This window comes from Anabrus simplex, chromosome X (genome assembly GCF_040414725.1).
Source record: "Anabrus simplex isolate iqAnaSimp1 chromosome X, ASM4041472v1, whole genome shotgun sequence".
Taxonomy (NCBI): domain Eukaryota; kingdom Metazoa; phylum Arthropoda; class Insecta; order Orthoptera; family Tettigoniidae; genus Anabrus; species Anabrus simplex.
The window spans coordinates 160,285,160-160,300,354 of record NC_090279.1 but is presented as its reverse complement, the minus strand read 5'-3'; the positions used below and the strand labels follow the sequence as shown (position 1 = coordinate 160,300,354).

Here is a 15,195-nt window from a genome sequence, read left to right as displayed (position 1 = left end):
GGTCGAAACTAGTACCGTGTAATTTATAATTTTGTGAATATATTTTAGTATTGAAAAGGTGGAAACGTTTACGTTATTATTATTACTTATATATTAACATAAATGAAATCACAGAAAAAACTAACATCATCTTCAATACAGTTATCCCCGCCCTAAAAAACTCTTACCTTAAGTTAATTGACAAACAGAACGTGACACATAACAGAAAAACATCAAACAACACCTCCAGCTCCACCCCTACCCCCACGACAACAACTCTCCCTACCCCTTCTTCCCTTCCCCTCACAGCAGCTAGTATGAGCCCAAGAAGAACACGAAGTAGTACATTACAAGCTCGCACGTCAAACGCAACTCGGCTACACCAACAATAGTAAGTACATATTCAAATTTATACACATAACCTTTAGACATTCCTCCAACATAATATCTCTCATAGCTCAATCTTATCTTCCACAGATAAACATAACACCATTGCACAACTACAAATGGGAAAGGAGCCATTACTTTGAACCCAATTTTACGGACGCCACAGGACAACAAGACATAAGGCAACATACATAGCAGAGCTGAACATATTTTAGCCAAATTTTATCCATACATCTGGCAACTTTTTTAAAATTGGAAAGTGTTTTATCCCACAAGAAGACTAAATCTTTTACTCATGCAATTTTACAACCATATCTTTTAAACTCCAAGAACGGCAGCTGAGTGTACAACTGAAAATTGGACTTGAATACGAGAGTTGATGAATTGACCAACAAGCAAGATACGATTGTTCATGTGCACGAAATGTTTTTTATATATTGTATTTTATCCTGTACATATATATATAAGTTAGTTTAAGTGAAGATATGTTTTATACACTAATTTTGGGACCTCAACATAATATTTTAGACATACAGTTGCAATATTGTACATACTGACATATGCCAATTCACGTTAAGACATGCCCCATTTGTATGTGACTAAATGCACATCATCATATGACATTCCCTTGACAATGCAATTTAATCAAAGCTTCATCATATAAATATGTATTCATGGTTCAGCTGAAGATGACCTTATATGTGGGGTCGAAACCGGTCCTGTAGCTTAATATAAGCAATAAACAAGTATTGATTGGTGGAAATTCTTTCCTATTTTTAATTGGATAATCAGTAAACCATTGTGGCCCGCAAGATTCCCAAATCTTAACGGTTTGCGTTTTTATTTATGGGGAAAATTGAAAAATAAGATTTATGCAACAAACCCTCACACTCTAGATGAACTCAAACAAAATATCATGAGAGAAATTGAGGCTAGCTCGGTAGATGAACGAATGCGTGTGAATGAAAATTTCCTTAGACGATGCCAGAAATGTGTAGATGCAGCTGGAGGACATTTTCAACATCATCTATGACAAGGTGAGTAGTTATTTTACTTTGATTATGTGTTATGTGTGCTTGTTATTTACTTGCAATTTGTACAGACGTGCTCTCGGCCCCAAGCTCGGTGAGTTGCCATGTGTTCATCTGACCTTCAGCTCGCCCTTCTACCCGGCCTGTATATACCAAAATATGAAGGCATTGTTAATTTTTTATGATAAAATTTGATTTTCATGATATTTATTAAATACAGCCAATATTTTTCATTCTTTGCAAAAGTAGATTATTCTCTTCTCTAAACGTGTTTGTCTAACAACATGATGTATTCGACTTTTAAATTCGAAGCACATGCAGTGGTTAATTTTGGTCACTATCGTCTGCCATCAAATTTTCGATCGGACCATCCCTAGTGGTGCAAAATGACATTTTAAATTGTAATAAGAAGTCAATTGTGTCTGTTGGAACAAATGTAGTTTCACTCTGTTCATCGTCACGTTATTTTGTAAAACTTCTGTTGATCTGAGTTCTACATGAGATGTTTTGTTAAGAAGGAAGCCATACTTTCCAGTGTTGACTCAGTTAAATGTAACTTAAAAGTTTTTCAGTCTTTCAAACACACAGGTTCAGTATAAATATTAAACAAGGAAAAATAGTGTGTATTTTTATTCCTTGTATAATTGTGGGGTTTTTCCAGTTATATTAGTGTAATATTTATATTAAACTTGTGTGTTTGACAGACTGAAAAGCTTTTAAGTTACATTCTACGTGTGATGTTTAAGTAATATTGTTTTTTATGATTGAATAATTTATATTTGTTGTTTTAAATACGTATTTTGTAATAAAAAGAAATATAACTATGTTGGTCTTGTTATCTTCATTGACATATCTCCATGCCATGAACAGCTTGGAATGGGTCTGGGTTTCTGTTCTGTGTCAGAAAGTTAAAAACAAGTTTGTTCCTATACTCTGCATGGCTTTACTTCTAAATTGACGTTTCACAAAACAAATGAGCATCGCCTTACCTCTGTTGCCAGCGCACTACAGCAGCAAGAACAGCTGATGCAATACGACCGCGGTAAACAGCCCTTGTAAAATACAGTACCGTACTCAGAAAAGCTAATGAATCTGGGTGAAAACAAATTCACAAAACAACACTTTCTAGCAACATCTGACAGTAAAAAGAGAAAATATTAAGAATAAAAAAGAATGAGGAATTAACACGTCTTTCACCGCTAATGGCTGGCACGGGAAGGAGGTTATGGCCTACAAAGGGAACACTCCACTGATCTCAGTCACTTTCTTGCCACTTGTCTTTTCCGAATTAAACTGGGACATGCTAAATACGCACAAAGTATACTAACCAATACACGGACGTAAATAAAACTACAGCTATATTCTTATACACTGAACTTCTAAACCTGTATTGTACTAACTTATGCTATGCTAAACTGTAAATTCCACTATACTGTACTATACTAGAAAGATAAAGACTAATGTGAAAAAGACAAATTACTAAAGAAAAATGCAAAAGATCGCGAACCGTACCGAATACCATACACGCTGAGCGAGATACGTTAACCGCAGGGTGAATGTAAATTTAGAATCAGCAACTAGTCTTTGAGATAGCACTCTGCCTATATGAGTCGATATGAATGGCAGCTTGGGATTGGTTGGATGTCTATGTTTCAGCTCATAACCACCAGACAGAGCCAAAATCGATCAAAACGTCAATTTAGAAGTAAAGCCGTGCAGAGTATAATGCTGCAGCTGGGAACATGAACAATGATTAACATCAGCGAAGAATGAGCAGGTGCATTATTTAAATCTCCCATTAATCACACTCTGGCCTGAGAACATGCAAGCATAGAAAAACTAATATTGGTCTTAACTGTTTGAGTGCTGAATACAATTAATTGTACCATTGGTTTTCTTAACATTGCTCTCTTGTTACTGTGCCAACCCTGTGCATGACCAACCTCAGGAATATACCTGATACTATTCTTGTATGCTGAGTAAACCACAGAGCCATGTGTGTCTCCAGAAGTAGAAATCTTATTTCTTAATTTTTTGACTTCTTGATGGAGATTCAAGCCAATGTTCCTATCGGATGGGAACCAAGACACCTTTTGGCAGCCCCCAGTGGTGAAGCAGCAGTTAGGTAGTTAATAAGAAGACAGTCCATGCATAAATATAGGAAGGGTACACAGGAAAAAGGGGGAATGTCATATTTTCTACAAACTGAGATAATTCAATTTGAAAGTTTCAACCTTTAAGATTATCTACAATATAAAATACTATGTTATAGCTTAATGTATTGGTATTGTACATAGATAATAATGAAAATGTAGAATTAAGTTTTATAATTGAAAAAAAAAATTGAAAATGAAGTAAGTACACATTTGTCACGAAAATAAAGGGGAATGTCAGTCTTATGAACTCATTATCACAGAAATAAAGAGGAATGTCACTTTTAACAAATAACATTATTACCATGTCAATTAATAGTGAGGAAGTGTATCAATGAAGGATCTTCCCTGTGGTCCACAAAATGCACATGCAGATCAGAAAATTTTGCTGCAGAGATTGGATGTAAACCTGAAATGGAAATAAATTACAAATTTAAAATCTGAATATTCCCAGCATGCTTGCAAATGTAGAGCAACTTCATGTACTCTTAAGTTTTCCAGTTAGGTTCATAAGATGACTCTGGAAGAACAAACTCACTAACTGGTGTTTCTGGGAAGTGTGGAGTTGATCTTGGAGCATTTACAACAGATCTTTCCCAATGACCATTGTAACTGTCTCTGTATTCCATGAATCATGGATGCTCAATGGAGATGACATGTTCCCTTATAGGCCTTGTTTTAAAAGGGCAAACTTTTCTGTACAAGGGAATCAGAAATGTGGTCCATTGACGAATCATTGGTTGATAAACTTCAATTACATGGAAAGGGAAGAGCTTATTTCTGGCACAGTCCTAAAATGATCCGCCCAGTCTTCTGGCATTTCAGCTGCAAATTTTTTATTAATAAGTGCCTTGTTTCTAACACATTCTTAAGTACGAATGTCCACAAATTGGAAATACTATTTTCACAGAATCAAGGCATTTAGCATGAGATAGTGGAGACAGTCCAGTTCTTGTTCAGTCCACATGCAGAATCACAGAAGATTGTTAAGTGTTTTATCTCATTGCAAAGTTCACAAAATATAAAATGCACACTTCATCTGCTGCTTTATGTGCAACTGTCTCTGGGTATGTATAGAATACAGTGTGTCCATTAGACAAAACATGTATATTGAAGGAGAACAGTGACAGCTGTCTATGGTAATACACGTTGTTAGTGGATAAATTAGGTATGTATAAATTCTTTTGGAAATCACTATTGATTCCCTATCAAAATCTTGGAAGTAAGCCTCGCAAGTCGTTTACGTGTGTAAAACTTGCATCTTTTTGAGTGTGCTATTTACCAACTGAGGAGCCCAACTTAGCACACTGGGGCAAAACGCTGGCAACCAGGAATGAATTAGCTGGAAAATTTATAATGTCCAATAAAGGACCATTTATATTGGTATAATAAATTTACTCATTCGGGACAAATATTTCAGGTTCCCTATAGGAATCTATATCATCTGATGGCGAGGCAGGCATCAAATTTTGGTAAGGAGACAGTCTCTCATAGTGCATTGGCTCTCCCGGTGGCTCCAAGTAGCCTACGCAGTAGCCTCCACGATATGCACTAGCCATGCGTCTTGGTGGGTGGGCTATTTACCAACTGATGAGCCCAACTTGGCACACTGGGGTGAAATGCTGGCAACCAGGAATGAGTTAGCTGAAAAATTTATGTCCAAAAACGGACCATTTATATTGGCATTATTAATTTATCTCTTTCCGCATTAAGTTCCTACACTTATGTTCTCTTCTAGCTTTTAATGTTTTTGTACCTTAGACCGTTATTCCTTATCACCTCTCATTGCATTTGTACTAATTTTAAAATCATAAATGAAGTCCCAAGTTACAAACAAAAATTAAAATTGTTTTGATTTGAGTGACAACTAACGGAGGTCAAGGGCAAGTGAAAGCACTAAAATTTTAAACAGTACAACTGACAGAGTTTCAGTTTTGGGTGTCAAAATACTCATCGCCCATTTGGCAAATAGAGTGGTCCTGATATCGGTGTTCGGCTGACAGGCATGTTACCCGATGATAAAGTCAAGGCCAATTATGTTTTCGTATGATAGCAGCCTACTCATATTGGAGTGAAGAGCTATAACTCACGATCTTTGAATTGGAACATTTTAGTAGAAATATTTTATGAGACATTAGGGTAATTTTAGTAAATTGATTGTATTCTTAGATAATAGACAAGGATGACATTTTAAGAAAATTATAAATAGAATAGTGTATTTTTAGTGTTCTTATATGACATTTAGGATATATTTTATTTTAATTATGACAAATATTAGATTTATATTAACGAGCATCCGTGGCTCAGGCGGCAGCGCGTCGGCCTCTCACTACTGGGTTCCGTGATTCAAATCCTGGTCACTCCATGTGAGATTTGTGCTGGACAATTGCTGAGGTGGGACAAGTTTTTCTCCAGGTACTCTGGCTTTCATTCCAGTATCATTTCATCTGTCAGTCATTAATCATTGCCCCAGAGGAGTGTGACAAGCTTCGGCAGCCGGCACAATTCCTATCCTCGCCGCTATATGGGGGCTTCATTCATTCCATTCCTGACCTGGTCGAATGACTGGAAACAGGTCTTGGATTTTCATTTTGTTAGATTTATATTAAGAGATGTTTAGAAATTTGGTGTTTGATGTGTAATATTAGGTTGAGAGGTCCAAGAAATAATTGGTAGTGACAGGAAAACCCGCTGAGGAAGAGGACAGTAGGTCCTCGAAACATGTTACAGTGTATGAGGTAATATAATATAATTAATTTTTTTTGCTAGGGGCTTTATGTCGCACCGACACAGACAGGTCTTATGGCGACGATGGGATAGGAAAGGCCTAGGAGTTGGAAGGAAGCGGCCGTGGCGTTAATTAAGGTACAGCCCCAGCATTTGCCTGGTGTGAAAATGGGAAACCACGGAAAACCATCTTCAGGGCTGCCGATAGTGGGGCTCAAACCTACTATCTCCCGGATGCAAGCTCACAGCCGCGCGCCTCTACGCGCACGGCCAACTCGCCCGGTATATAATTAATTAAACAAGGCTGACTTGTAACTGCCAAAGGTGTATTTATTGAAGTAGAGATTATAGTCAATACAGACCATTATAAAGATCAAACCACAATGGTTAAGTTAATAAACTCTTCAAACATCTGACTAGTTCTGCTGGGTTTGAACTCACTATATCGAGGATCTGGATATCAACACTCTACCACCAAACTATAGAGGCAGCATGAAGGAGGTGAAATAAAGAAGGAACACCCAATAATTTTCTTAATCAATAGGAAATAAAAGGGCCTGCATATTATCAGAGGTTGGAGACAATTACTCATTGCTAGATGACAGAAGTTAACATGTGCTGGGACATACTATGCAGGCCTTGGCAATAACAAAATTAGATAGAGGAAAGTCGATTATGGTACCAGCATCTAGCCTTTTTTTTTTTTAATGCTATTTGTTCGGGGCGTTGATCTATGAAGATCTTTTGCCCCTACTTGCACTGTATGTGAGGAACTTGCGTGTATTATGTAAATGGCAGAAGTGTAAAGTGTTGAACATGAGGAAAGGAACGTTAAGGATGATACAAACACGCAGTCCCCAGACCAGGGATATTAATCATTTCCAATTAAAACCCCCTGACCCGGCCGGGAATCGAACCCAGGGCCGCGGGGTGACAGGCGGACACGTTGCCCCCTACACCGCGGGGCTGGACAGCATCTAGCCTTAAGATACTTCAAACATACAGCCTGTGTCATTTCATCTTGACAAAGAAACAATGTAGCTGAAACATCCACGCTTTTATCATTTCTGTGCACGGCCTAATATCCTTAGAAACAATCTAAGCTTGTTGCTTGACATCGGCTTTGAAAGCTTGCCCTTATATATTTTAATCTTGTTTGATAATTAAGGTATGTTGAACCATAGATTTTCCAATTCTTTGATGCCGACTTGGATGCAAAATAAAAAAGATAATTGCAGAGTTTTCATCAAATTTTTAAGACGTTGAGATTTTCAAACCTAAAATTTGCCCTGCATGGGGTCAAGTGGTTCTTATGAGCATATGCATGTACTGTAAGGTACAGAGTTTCTTCTGCAAAGAGCATCAGAATCTGAATGATTCCAGAACAGGAAAATATTCCCATAATGAAAGCATAAGCATTATTCCCACCCATTTTCTTTCAATTTATGATGGCTGGTCGATGATTCTCTGTGATAGACTTTGTACAGCTACTGGCTAAAATTAATAAAATAGTGCTATAAACAGCATACTGCTCACCACTTGGACCGTCCTGATTAAACCTGTGCATTAGTATTGGATACAGTAGGCAGTATCAGGGATTAGATGGGGGGCAGTCCCTCCCCATTTGTGGAGAAAACGTATTTTTATTCCATTTTAGCCGGCTGAAACTATTAATTAAATTATTTAAATAAGCAATTTGTACAAGCCCTGTTGTCTTATCAGCTAATTCTTTCTTTTATTTTCTTTAATTATTAACAAAATTATTAGCGGAAATATGGACAAAATGTCGTTCAATGCGGCTAACCGATTTGTATAGCGCCATAGACTTTACATGTGTTACAAGGATGGGTAGAAGGAGTATATATTTTTGTCAAGGCCATGGACACTGAGGTACGATTCACCTGCTTCCCGTGTGCATTCATCAGTCTGGCAGTCTCTTTAGTACCTGTTAGTTCCTTAGAGTGCAGTCAAATACTAAATTATTTTTAATTGTATGAACAACACACTGTACTTCTATTTAATTGTAATACATATCGTCCCTGTTCTGCCAAAACAGCGAATGTGACAATGCTCTTCCTATCCATTATTTCCCTTAAGACTGGTCACGCCTTCCAGCCACATATTGATATGCGGTCCATCAGAACAATGTCCGTTGAGTTCATTTTCCTATGAGGATGTGTAAAGGAAAATGAATCTTACTGTACCATACTGAAGGAATGTATGTTTGCATGAATTTACCCCTCCTAGAGTGTGATGTATTTAAAGTTCATTCTCCTTTACACATGAGCATAGGAAAATGAACTCGACGCAAATTGTTCTGATGGACCGCATATCAATATGTGGCTGGAAGGTGTGACCAGTCTTAAGGGAAATATTGGATAGGAAGAGCATTGTCACATTCGCCGTTTTGGCAGAACAGGGACGATATGTAATTATTGTTCCTTTGGTGAAAGTTTTATTGTATATTGTTGAATCAAAATCTCAAAAAAACTATTATTACCACAGTTAAGTGGGTAAACTGTCAACCTTTACTTCTCTGTCGAAATTCGCTTAGAGGGCATCAAGAAACTTACAACTTCATCGAACCCAGGTACCTTTTTTTTGTCTACATTTTTGCTGCACCCCCCCCCCCCCACTTGTATTCCCAATTGCCGCTACTGGCAGTGGGAATGTGAGGGCACAAACACACGTGAAGAAGGCTTTGGTTGATCCGGCAGACCACCAGCTGGGAAGTTTGTTTAATTCATGGTTGACCCTGCGCACCACACAGAGACACGCCATGGCAGCTGGTCATGTCGACCAGTACCGGTACAATATCCAGGCACTGAGCTTGATAGCTGCAGTCGCTTAAGTGCAGCCAGTATTCGGCAGATAGTGGGTTCGAACCCCACTGTCAGCAGCCCTGAAGATGATTTTCCATGGTTTCCCATTTTCACACCAGACAAATGCTGGGACTGTACTTTAATTAAGGCCTCAGCTGCTTCCTTCCCACTCCTAGCCCTTTCCCGTTCCGTCGTCGCCATAAGACCTATCTGTGTCGGTGCGACGTAAAACATATTGTAAAAAATAACAATATCCAGGCAACTACCAGAGCACAATCTGTCGTCACTTAGCATTGCCGAGAACGTCTGAAATTCAGCCAGGAATGAGAAGCATGGTAGTTTACGGATTTGCGGCGAATCACAATTTTGTCTATATATAAACAACTGCCGAATTAGAGTTTGGAGACTTCTTAGGCAGCACAATGATCCACACCACATTGTCGAGCAGAGACCATCCCAACAAAAAGTGAGATTCCATTTCCCATGGTTCCGGCTCCCCATGGGTTTTGAATGAAAGAACATCCAAAAGATTCTGCGAGCGCTGTACTTTCCTTCCAAGTGCAGCTCAGCAACTCCATTTTTTCAGCTGGATAATGCTCAACCTCACACAACAAGGGTACCGTATCTCTGGCCTGCCTTCGCGATGTCAACATGCTTCTTCCTCTGTCACCAAAGACTCCAGACCTCGCGCCCATAGGTAACGTTTGAGTCCAGATTGGATGACACAACTGCAGATTTGGAGGGTTAATTAATTGCATCAGATGTGGCAGAATCTTCCTCAGGAGAATATTCGACATATGTATGGCCGTATCGTCTGTGTGATACGGGTTGCTAATCCTGGTAATGTTTGTACGGTACCGTGCAGTAAATGCTTGGTGTGGCATAATACACTGACTGACAGAGCAAATGCAACACCAAGAAGGAGTGGTCAGAACTTTATGCCAATTGCAGGGTAGACTGACGTCACTGAGGTATGCTCATGATGTGAAATGCGCCGCTGTGCTGCGCACGTAGCGAACGATAAATGGGACACGGCGTTGGCGAATGGCCCACTTCGTACCGTGATTTCTCAGCCGACAGTCATTGTAGAACGTGTTTTCGTGTGCCACAGGACACGTGTATAGCTAAGAAAGCCAGGCCGCCGTCATCGGAGGCATTTCCAGCAGACAGACGACTTTACGAGGGGTATGGTGATCGGGCTGAGAAGGGCAGGTTGGTCGCTTCGTCAAATCGCAGCCGATACCCATAGGGATGTGTCCACGGTGCAGCGCCTGTGGCGAAGATGGTTGGCGCAGGGACATGTGGCACGTGCGAGGGGTCCAGGCGCAGCCCGAGTGACGTCAGCACGCGAGGATCGGCGCATCCGCCGCCAAGCGGTGGCAGCCCCGCACGCCACGTCAACCGCCATTCTTCAGCATGTGCAAGACACCCTGGCTGTTCCAATATCGACCAGAACAATTTCCCGTCGATTGGTTGAAGGAGGCCTGCACTCCCGGCGTCCGCTCAGAAGACTACCATTGACTCCACAGCATAGACGTGCACGCCTGGCATGGTGCCGGGCTAGAGCGACTTGGATGAGGGAATGGCGGAACGTCGTGTTCTCCGATGAGTCACGCTTCTGTTCTGTCAGTGATAGTCACCGCAGACGAGTGTGGCGTCGGCGTGGAGAAAGGTCAAATCCGGCAGTAACTGTGGAGCGCCCTACCGCTAGACAACGCGGCATCATGGTTTGGGGCGCTATTGCGTATGATTCCACGTCACCTCTAGTGCGTATTCAAGGCAGGTTAAATGCCCACCGCTACGTGCAGCATGTGCTGCGGCCGGTGGCACTCCCGTACCTTCAGGGGCTGCCCAATGCTCTGTTTCAGCAGGATAATGCCCGCCCACACACTGCTCGCATCTCCCAACAGGCTCTACGAGGTGTACAGATGCTTCCGTGGCCAGCGTACTCTCCGGATCTCTCACCAATCGAGCACGTGTGGGATCTCATTGGACGCCGTTTGCAAACTCTGCCCCAGCCTCGTACGGACGACCAACTGTGGCAAATGGTTGACAGAGAATGGAGAACCATCCCTCAGGACACAATTCGCACTCTTATTGACTCTTTACCTCGACGTGTTTCTGCGTGCATCGCCGCTCGCGGTGGTCCTACATCCTACTGAGTCGATGCCGTGCGCATTGTGTAACCTGCATATCGGTTTGAAATAAACATCAATTATTCGTCCGTGCCGTCTCTGTTTTTTCCCCAACTTTCATCCCTTTCGAACCACTCCTTTTTGGTGTTGCATTTGCTCTGTCAGTCAGTGTATTTTGATGTATCCAGTTACGTGACCGTATCGATGGCTCCTTCACGGTGCGCATTTTATGTTTACCTATGAATGTTTTAAGAAATTTGGCCCTAAAATGGCTCTTATTTTTTTAAATACATCTTGCTGTCATCAAATACAGTAGAGACAATACAAGACACCAAATACAGTAGAGACAATACGCGACACTGAGCGAGATATCGAGGGACAGCTATTGGAGCTCACTCTAGCGGATAGACCTGAACGGTACTGATTCTGTCATAAGAGCACGTATATTTTGTGTGAAGGTTTTGGTGTTATTTATGCGTTTTCAGTGAGTTGACATAATTAAATAGTAGCATGTGTCATTCCTTCATATCTCCTCTCAACATGAGGGGAAAGGTATGTGCGCAATATAACACCAAAACTTCACACAAAAATATATACACGTGCTCTTATGACTGAATCAGTACCGTTCAGGTCTATCCGCTAGAGTGAGCTCTCATATGTCCCTCGATATCTCGCTCAGTGTCGTGTATTGTCTCTACTGTATTTGCTGTCATTTCGTCCTTACTGAGACAAGTATATTATCTTCCTTTTAGAACTACCTTGAATTTCTCTCAGCGAATGGGCGAACACTAGACCAAAGAGAAGGAGAAGAGAGTTGGGTGTTTACGTTTCTTTATCTTTGTTTCTGTTTGATATTTAAATTTTTGGTTATTTTTCGTCATTTTCAGTCATTGACTTTTATTTTGTTTTTGTTTTAATGTTTGATAGTCCGTATTCAGTTTGTTTTTGTTTGTAAATTCAAGCTGTTCAGATATTTCATAATATTTTACCGTGGGGCTTTGCTGTTTCTTGGAGGCTCATTTCATGGGCTGGGCTACGCCTATTCCCACTGCTGTTTATCTAAATCATGAAGTAAAGCTAATATATCCTATTTAATACGATACATTTATACAGAGTAAGTAGGTAATTATTGATAACAAACTGCATTCGAGATAACGTTACTCTTTCTGAGTAGTCATATTAATCATTTATGACGACATTCATGTCTCCAGGTATTAAGGAGTGACTCACCCGGCCAGTGATTGGAAATCTCTCAAAAGTTGTTGTAGTTTTGTTGCTTTGTTTCTTGACGATGGCAGAGAATGTGGACCAGACTCCAGAATGGATGTTACGGCTAGAAAACAAGAACAAGAGGGTAAGATGATCAGTTGTAGTCATAGCCTGCATGATATACGGAGGCACTGCGTGACGTACTTTATGTAATTAATTTACCACAACATACTTACGACCTCATTAACTGTATTATGAATATAAAAATAGAGCATTGTTATGTTTAAATTAAATTGTATTGTAACAGACATTTAAGTTTACATTGAAATTTCAATTTTGTTTTCTGTCAGGTTACTTTTTAAATTAATTTTAATTTCGTAGTAGGCCCTACTGTAACTTAATTGGTAATTGTGTCATTGATGAGTTCAAAAAATTAGGAATTAACATGTTTGCCTGCAGTTGTGGCAGGATGGGTCTTATTCCCTTGAATATGAGTATAATACAACAATTTGACAGATTGAAATTCGACAAGTGGATATTTCTTGGAGTGTTATCACTGATAGTCAAATTTATTTTTTGCTCTTTGATCCCATTCAGCTCAGGAAGAATATGAGCTATAGACAACTTATAATTGATTACTAGAGATTGGATTTTCATGCAGTAAAATCAATCAATCATCATTGGTCTGCACTTAGGATTGCCATCCATTGGCAGATTCCATATCAGATGTTTACCTAGTCTTATCTTAAATGATTTCAAAGAACTTAGAAATGTATTGACTATTTCCCTTGATAAATTATTAAAAGGTCAACCTGCAAAGTTTGTAATGAGTAACAAGTATCTGTTAGCCTGTTCTTTGGTGCTTTGGGAAGAATTGGGATTTTAGATGCCATATTCCCAATATTATTGCAGATTTTGTAGAGAATTGTTATGTTTTAGAAACAAAACAATGAAGTTAACCTCCTAAGAACAACCTTAATGCAAAACAGTTTCGCATTTAATGGAAAAGAAATTGTCAAATGGAAGGGTTAACTTGAAAACATTGAAAACAATTCTTAACTAACCATCTGAAGGGTTTTTACGGCGGTGCAGATACGTTGGTGGCATCATATGCATATGTGATAGTGACATTACAAACCTACAGCACTTATTAAACACACTGAATTCCTCCAATAGGTCAGTCAAATTCACAATGGGACCAGAAACTAACACGATCAATTTTTTAGACATGACAATCGGTAGAAAAAACAAGAACCTGTCTTACAAAATATGTGGGGAAACCCACACAAGACTTCACGCAATAGACAACAAATCGAACCACCCAAACATGCACAAATTAGCAAGACTGAATACAGTGATACACAGAGTAATATTCATACAAATGACCACAACAGATTTCAAAAATTAAATACAAACAAAAATACAAATCATGAAAGGAAACAAACCACCCAGCTGACACAGTACATAGATTATTAAGGAAATAAAAAACACAAGACTTAATAACAACAAATTCATCGTCCCCAGTCATGTAAACAAGAACACCTGCAACATAGCTACATTTTAAAAAAAGCTAGGCCTAAAAATAGCCTTCAGAATAAACAACTTTTTTTTTTTTTTTGCTAGTTGCTTTACGTTGCACCGACACAGATAGGTCTTATGGCGACGATGGGACAGGAAAGGTCTAGGAATGGGAAGGAAGCGGGCGTGGCCTTAATTTAGGTACAGCCCCAGCATTTGCCTGGTGTGAAAATGGGAAACCACGGAAAACCATCTTCAGGGCTGCTGACAGTGGGGTTCGAACCTACTATCTCCCGAATACTGAATACTGGCTGCACTTAAGCGACTGCAACTGTCGAGCTCGGTAGGTGAACAACGTACTACAAAGACCCAGAAGCACATGCAACGTAAACAGGACAGACTTTATCTTCAAATAAAGCATTTATGCACTCATATATCAAGAACCAAACTGCAGTGCTACATATACAGGCCAAACAAAACGCAATTTCCTCACCAGATATAAAGAACACAAAATTGCTGTTGGATACGATTGAAAACACGTATGACAGCTGCCACCTTGTCACCGATATCAACACAGATCTTAAAATTTTACACATCGAAAATAAAAGTAAATCATTAAACATGAAGGCAATAGAAATATACTTTTTTTAAAAGAAGCCAACCAAACCAACATCAGTATCACACAAACCTGAAAAATTTCCCCCCTCTTCATGCTACTAAATTTAAATTCTGATAAAACAGCATTTCACACTATTTTTCTTTAGCTCTTAATTAATCCATTGGAAATTACTCTGATGTGAAGTACTTCTGGGTGTAGGTTAGATTATACCTAACTTATTTGTACTAAATTCTATGAATTCAGGCAGCAGCTCACCAATTGGTACTGTTTTGTAAGCTATTGTTTTACCACTGAAGATAGTCGCACAAAGTAATCTTTAAGCATATTGGTTTTCCTTTCTAAATCATTATTGTAATTTGGTTTCAGCCTCATCGTTTGGCACATGAAATTGGAGCTGGGTCACCTTGTTTGAGCTGTGGAGATGCTTGCCCTGGACTTGATTTACATTTTTGGAGGTGAGTTTTAGCCTATTCATCATTACCAAATGTTCTTTATCTGTGTAAATAAGAGTTTTGCTATTCTGTAGTCATAGTTTTTTTTAAAATCTGTATTTGTGTCCGTCTTGTCCAGAATAAGAAGGAATTATAATTTTTAAATTTCCATCTCTTATGTATG

The 15,195-nt window shown here is 39.4% G+C and overlaps 1 protein-coding gene across 1 annotated transcript in view; it reads left to right on the top strand.

Moving 5' to 3' along the window:
* The first annotated feature begins 12,021 nt into the window (after nt 1–12,021).
* The window catches only part of Tes (Testin), a 96,119-nt gene continuing 92,945 nt past the window's right edge, over nt 12,022–15,195 (top strand). The window contains exons 1-3 of the mRNA XM_067159024.2: nt 12,022–12,348; nt 12,446–12,588; nt 14,947–15,035. Of these exons, the coding sequence (XP_067015125.2) occupies nt 12,526–12,588; nt 14,947–15,035 (152 nt within the window). The 5' untranslated portion in view covers nt 12,022–12,348; nt 12,446–12,525. The remainder of the gene's footprint in view (nt 12,349–12,445; nt 12,589–14,946; nt 15,036–15,195) is intronic.